The following is a 7,441-nucleotide window of genomic DNA, read 5'->3' as shown; positions in this document are numbered from 1 at the left end:
CCCCCTGTACCCCACCTGGTGCCCCCTGTACCCCACCTGGTGCCCCCTGTACCCCACCTGGTGCCCCCTGTACCCCACCTGGTGCCCCCTGTACCCCACCTGGTGCCCCCTGTACCCCACCTGGTGTCCCCTGTACCCCACCTGGTGTCCCCTGTACCCCACCTGGTGCCCCCTGTATCCCACCTGGTGCCCCCTGTACCGCACCTGATACCTTGCGATGATTTCAGGGCTTAGCGTCCCCGCGGCCCTGTCCTCGACCAGGCCTCCTGGTTGCTGGACTGGTCAACCAGGCTGTTAGACGCGGCTGCTCGCAGCCTGACGTATGAGTCACAGCCTGGTTGATCAGGTATCCGTTGGAGGTGTTTATCAAGTTCTCTCTCGAACACTGTGAGGGGTCGGCCAGTTATGCCCCTTGTGTGTAGTGGAAGCGTGTTGAACAGTCTCGGACCTCTGATGTTGATAGTTCTCTCTTGAACACTGTGAGGGGTCGGCCAGTTATGTTCCTTATGTGTAGTGGAAGCGTGTTGAACAGTCTCAGGCCTCTGATGTTGATAGTTCTCTCTTGAACACTGTGAGGGGTCGGCCAGTTATGTCCCTTATGTGTAGTGGAAGCGTGTTGAACAGTCTCGGGCCTCTGATGTTGATAGTTCTCTCTTGAACACTGTGAGGGGTCGGCCAGTTATGTCCCTTATGTGTAGTGGAAGCGTGTTGAACAGTCTCGGGCCTCTGATGTTGATAGTTCTCTCTTGAACACTGTGAGGGGTCGGCCAGTTATGCCCCTTATGTGTAGTGGAAGCGTGTTGAACAGTCTCGGGCCTCTGATGTTGATAGTTCTCTCTTGAACACTGTGAGGGGTCAGCCAGTTATGTCCCTTATGTGTAGTGGAAGCGTGTTGAACAGTCTCGGGCCTCTGATGTTGATAGTTCTCTCTTGAACACTGTGAGGGGTCGGCCAGTTATGCCCCTTATGTGTAGTGGAAGCGTGTTGAACAGTCTCGGGCCTCTGATGTTGATAGTTCTCTCTTGAACACTGTGAGGGGTCGGCCAGTTATGTCCCTTATGTGTAGTGGAAGCGTGTTGAACAGTCTCGGGCCTCTGATGTTGATAGTTCTCTCTTGAACACTGTGAGGGGTCGGCCAGTTATGCCCCTTATGTGTAGTGGAAGCGTGTTGAACAGTCTCGGGCCTCTGATGTTGATAGTTCTCTCTTGAACACTGTGAGGGGTCGGCCAGTTATGCCCCTTATGTGTAGTGGAAGCGTGTTGAACAGTCTCGGGCCTCTGATGTTGATAGTTCTCTCTTGAACACTGTGAGGGGTCGGCCAGTTGTGTCCCTTATGTGTTGTAACTCCCATGACCCACCCCCCCCCCCCCTAGAGTTCACACCCAGGGAAGCCTTCTCCAAGAGGTCAGCCCAGATGACCTCTGGATTATCTTGTATGTTGATTAAAAATTCCTGGGTTAGTCTTAGTCAGCTAGTTTCAAGTATGGAATATTTCATGATACTCTTGTCAAACATTGTAATGGAATTAGACCCCAGATTCTTATGTGTAAACATCCATGGCTCTCCCCCTTTTAGCCAGGTCAAAGGTCAGCCACACACGTAATTAATAACTCCTCTCTTGAACAGTGTGTGGTGAATGTCAAAAAAAGCTTAATGAAAAAAATTTGAGTACTTGTGCACGTGTGGCCCGTCCTCTTGCGTCTTCGGTGTATGTAGCAACAGCAAATCTCCCCAAACCCCTTTCTTGTGTGTATATATTGTACTGTAGCAGACTTAGTTTGGAGAGAGTGCCGGACACCAGGGTCCAGAGTAGCTCTGTGAGAACATCGCACAGCCAGGGAGTGACAGAGTGAATCCACCGGAGGGAGAGACAGAGGTCTTAAGGTAAAGTGTGATCTCTGAGGATTTTGTTCCATGTCTAAATTTCTTAACGATTGGCCAGTGTTAGAGTAGGATTTATAGTGGTGATTAGCATAATTTTGTTCTCAATAAACTCGTGTTAAACTTTCCATCTGTATCAATTGTTGAATCCTCTTAGCCTTTTGGATATAGTTGGCTAACAACCGTCCCATACTTATTGACAGTTAAAGAAAGTACTCTCCAAGTCAAGCAATGTTTCTTGCCTCGTTGCTTGATATAGTCTCAATGGTCAAGGCAGATGGTGGCAGCGTAGTTAATCCTGTGTAGTATTTCCTTGTTGGATACCTTTGGTTCCGGTAACCATCATATGTTTAGCTCATATTACGTTAAATATAAATACAGTGTTCAATCCCTGGCCCCAGGCCGGGAACCCACTACAGGTATGGTCCAGGTATTGCTCCCCCCAGAGGCGGGGGTGGAGGTGTTCCGCCTCCTACACTGGGATGATGTACAGTAAGTCGATGACCCTTCACTAGGCGAGGATGTCTTGACCACTAAGATGGTCCTCGGGTCACGTCCACCAGGGATTAACACGACATTTATGTCACTCTTGATGAGTCGCCTCAGACGGCGGGAGTCTTCCTCTGCGGGACTGACAACTGTGTCGGGGAGCGCTGACACTACACCATAGGTGCAGTGTGTCGGGGAGCGCTGACACTCTACACCATAGGTGCAGTGTGTCGGGGAGCGCTGACACTCTACACCATAGGTGCAGTGTGTCGGGGAGCGCTGACACTCTACACCATAGGTGCAGTGTGTCGGGGAGCGCTGACACTCTACACCATAGGTGCAGTGTGTCGGGGAGCGCTGACACTCTACACCATAGGTGCAGTGTGTCGGGGAGCGCTGACACTCTACACCATAGGTGCAGTGTGTCGGGGAGCGCTGACACTCTACACCATAGGTGCAGTGTGTCGGGGAGCGCTGACACTCTACACCATAGGTGCAGTGTGTCGGGGAGCGCTGACACTCTACACCATAGGTGCAGTGTGTCGGGGAGCGCTGACACTCTACACCATAGGTGCAGTGTGTCGGGGAGCGCTGACACTCTACACCATAGGTGCAGTGTGTCGGGGAGCGCTGACACTCTACACCATAGGTGCAGTGTGTCGGGGAGCGCTGACACTCTACACCATAGGTGCAGTGTGTCGGGGAGCGCTGACACTCTACACCATAGGTGCAGTGTGTCGGGGAGCGCTGACACTCTACACCATAGGTGCAGTGTGTCGGGGAGCGCTGACACTCTACACCATAGGTGCAGTGTGTCGGGGAGCGCTGACACTCTACACCATAGGTGCAGTGTGTCGGGGAGCGCTGACACTCTACACCATAGGTGCAGTGAGTCGGGGAGCGCTGACACTCTACACCATAGGTGCAGTGAGTCGGGGAGCGCTGACACTACACCATAGGTGCAGTGTGTCGGGGAGCGCTGACACTCTACACCATAGGTGCAGTGTGTCGGGGAGCGCTGACACTCTACACCATAGGTGCAGTGTGTCGGGGAGCGCTGACACTCTACACCATAGGTGCAGTGTGTCGGGGAGCGCTGACACTCTACACCATAGGTGCAGTGTGTCGGGGAGCGCTGACACTCTACACCATAGGTGCAGTGTGTCGGGGAGCGCTGACACTCTACACCATAGGTGCAGTGTGTCGGGGAGCGCTGACACTCTACACCATAGGTGCAGTGAGTCGGGGAGCGCTGACACTCTACACCATAGGTGCAGTGAGTCGGGGAGCGCTGACACTCTACACCATAGGTGCAGTGTGTCGGGGAGCGCTGACACTCTACACCATAGGTGCAGTGAGTCGGGGAGCGCTGACACTCTACACCATAGGTGCAGTGAGTCGGGGAGCGCTGACACTACACCATAGGTGCAGTGAGTCGGGGAGCGCTGACACTCTACACCATAGGTGCAGCGTCAGAGTGCACTCACACTACACCATAGGTGCAGCGTCAGGGAGCATTCTTACACTACACCATGTACTGTATCATCATTTTCAGATGTTGTTGTTGTTTAAGATTCGCTACTTGGAACAAAAAGTTCCAGGCAGAACGGGCTATGGTGAGCCCGTAAACCCTTATCTTACACTAGATGACACTATGATTGTTATGAGAGTAGACATGATGAAGGACACGGCACACCTCCAATCTTATATTTATCGGGTCTTTGAATGGGCAACCGAAACAACGATGTTTAGTGAAGATAAGATATTGTAAAAAGTACCGGATCAACCAGGCTGTAGTGGATATGTGGGCCTGCAGGTCGCGCCACTCTCCAAGCAACAGTCTGTTGAACGAAGTTATTATAATAGCCAGGTCCCAGGCGGGGCATGGGGAGTAGGACTCCCAGAACCCACTCCAAGGAATACTCCAGCGTCATGTGATGGGGTCAAGGTGGTGGACAACCACAAGACCACTACTAGAGCACAACACGTTCATCCGGCAGCAGCGCCGGTTGGTGTTCCCGAGACCGTCACCCCAACAACCTTGCATTCCTCGTTGGCGATCACCTGGAACACCTCACAAGGTGGGTAACTCAAGTGGCTGGCCCAGGTGTAGGCTGTCTCAGTGGTGAGGCTCAAGCCCCACCCTGTGTGCCTGGTGAGGCTTAACCCTGCACTGTACCTCACCTGTGAATCCCCCCCCCCTGAACACCTACGCACCATAAAGGTGGTGATGAATACTCACTAGCTTCTTCTCTTACCCCTCAAAAACCCTTCATCATACACCCTCGCCATCACTCTTGGCTGGCTTAATCTTCATCAATTAATCGCCTCCTATCTCTCTTATTCCCTCCAACATAACGCCCCATTATCTTTCACACTCCCTCCCACACCGCCTCTCCACCTACCTCACAACCTACCTCACAACCTCCCACACCGCCTCTCCACCTACCTCACAACCTCCCACACCGCCTCTCCACCTACCTCACAACCTCCCACACCGCCTCTCCACCTACCTCACAACCTCCCACACCGCCTCACAACCTCCCACACCGCCTCTCCACCTACCTCACAACCTCCCACACCGCCTCTCCACCTACCTCACAACCTCCCACACCGCCTCACAACCTCCCACACCGCCTCACAACCTCCCACACCGCCTCACAACCTCCCACACCGCCTCACAACCTCCCACACCGCCTCACAACCTCCCACACCGCCTCACAACCTCCCACACCGCCTCACAACCTCCCACACCGCCTCACAACCTCCCACACCGCCTCACAACCTCCCACACCGCCTCACAACCTCCAACACTCCCATGACGCTACATTCGTATCATCCTTTGCAGATGACACAAAAATCTGCATGAAAATTACCTCTGCTGAATACATTGAAAAACTTCAAGCAGATATTAAAGTTTTCGACTGGGCATCAGAAAAAAACATGATGTTCAACAGTGATAAATTCCAGGTACTCAGGTACGGCAAAAATGAGGACCTTAAACATAAAACAGTACAAAACACCGTAAAATCTGCCCATAGTAGGAAAACAGCATGTAAAGAATTTGGGAATAATGATGTCCGACGACCTAACGTTTAGGGAGCATAACCAAGCAAATATTGCGTCAGCCAGAAAAATGATCGGATGGATTACGAGAACTTTCAAATCCAGGGATCCCATCACAATGGTTGTACTCTTCAAGTCACTTGTGTTGTCCCGTCTTGAGTACTGCTCAGTACTCACTCCCCCCTTCAGAGCAGGAGAGATTGCTAACTGAAAATTCATAAAAAACTTGGAAAAACGACAAAATATTGCCTAAATCGTTGATATTTGGTTTAAGTTACATAAAGAAAAAGGGTCAAAAAGGGTATGATAAACGTCAAACTATTGCAAAATTCGAGGAATTTTAGTACAAAAAAAAATGCAAGAAAACTTACTTAAAAACGGAATATTATGCGAAATTCTGAGATTGTTGGCCAAATCACATATCGTGAGAAAATATGAAGTATCGAAATATTGGTAAATTTGAATATTTTTACTTAAAAATCACACATGAAAAACGTGAAAAAGTCACTATTACCAAATTTAAGGAATGTTACTTCAAATCATAAAGCGAGGTTTTATGTTATTTAGATCATTAAAGAGACATATAAAAATGCTGTTTCCAATACAAATGATAAAAATCAATGTGTTTTCTTTACAATTAACTAAAATGTTCTGAATTAACTAATTCAGAGGGAGTACAGAGAACATATACGGCACGCACAGACGCGATAAAGCACCTCAATTATTGGGATCGTCTCAAAGCTCTCCAAATGTACTCACTAGAAAGGAGACGAGAGAGATACCAACTAATAAAAACGTGGAAAATACTGGAAGGACAGGTCCCAAATCTACACAGTAAAATAACAACATACTGGAGTGAACGATATGGAAGAAAATGCAGAATAGAACCAGTGAAGAGCAGAGGTGCCATAGGCACAATCAGAGAACACTATAAACATCAGAGGTCCGCGGTTGTTCAACGTCCTCCCAGCAAGCATAAGAAATATTGCCGGAACAACCGTACCAACCGGGCTGTGGTGTACATGGGCCTGCGGGCTGCTCCAAGCAAGGCTGATGGACCAAACTCTACAAGTCAAGCCTGGCCTCGGGCCGGGCTACGGGAATGTAAGAACTCCCAGAACATCATTAGTCAAGTATCAAGCCGGTACAAGATGTTCAGCAGACTCCCATGATGCTACAAGATGTTCAGCAGACTCCCATGATGCTACAAGATGTTCAGCAGACTCCCATGATGCTACAAGATGTTCAGCAGACTCCCATGATGCTACAAGATGTTCAACAGACTCCCATGATGCTACAAGATGTTCAACAGACTCCCATGATGCTACAAGATGTTCAACAGACTCCCATGATGCTACAAGATGTTCAACAGACTCCCATGATGCTACAAGATGTTCAACAGACTCCCATGATGCTACAAGATGTTCAACAGACTCCCATGATGCTACAAGATGTTCAACAGACTCCCATGATGCTACAAGATGTTCAACAGACTCCCATGATGCTACAAGATGTTCAACAGACTCCCATGATGCTACAAGATGTTCAACAGACTCCCATGATGCTACAAGATGTTCAACAGACTCCCATGATGCTACAAGATGTTCAACAGACTCCCATGATGCTACAAGATGTTCAGCAGACTCCCATTACACCACAAGAGCCTCTACCTTTCCATATCCTTTAACCCTCCTCCCCCAATAATGATGATACTCTTCAAGACGCTAGTGCTCTCTAGGGTGGAGTACTGCTGTACAATGAAAGCTCCTTTCAAAGCTGCATAAATTGCTGACCTGGAGATCGTGCAGAGATTTTTTACTGCTAGAATCCACTCAGTAAAACATCTAAACTACTGGGAACGAATAAGAGCCTAAATTTGTATTCTCTTGAGCGCAGGCGGGAGATACATAATAATTTACACGTGGAAAATATTAGAGGGGCTGGTCCCAAACCTGCACACAAAAATAACACCACATGAGACCAGAAGGCATGGCAGGATGTGCA

The 7,441-nt window shown here is 49.5% G+C and overlaps 1 protein-coding gene across 1 annotated transcript; it reads left to right on the top strand.

Moving 5' to 3' along the window:
* The first annotated feature begins 6,608 nt into the window (after window positions 1-6,608).
* Window positions 6,609-7,124, top strand: LOC138354649 (defective chorion protein, FC106 isoform-like). Its single transcript, XM_069309005.1, has one exon. The coding sequence runs from the start codon at window positions 6,609-6,611 to the stop codon at window positions 7,122-7,124; it is 516 nt and encodes a 171-aa protein (XP_069165106.1).
* Window positions 7,125-7,441: the final 317 nt, after the last annotated feature.

This window comes from Procambarus clarkii, chromosome 64 (assembly GCF_040958095.1).
Source record: "Procambarus clarkii isolate CNS0578487 chromosome 64, FALCON_Pclarkii_2.0, whole genome shotgun sequence".
In the NCBI taxonomy this organism is placed as follows: domain Eukaryota; kingdom Metazoa; phylum Arthropoda; class Malacostraca; order Decapoda; family Cambaridae; genus Procambarus; species Procambarus clarkii.
The sequence above is the reverse complement of the archived record's forward strand: the minus strand, read 5'-3'. Positions and strand labels throughout refer to the sequence as shown.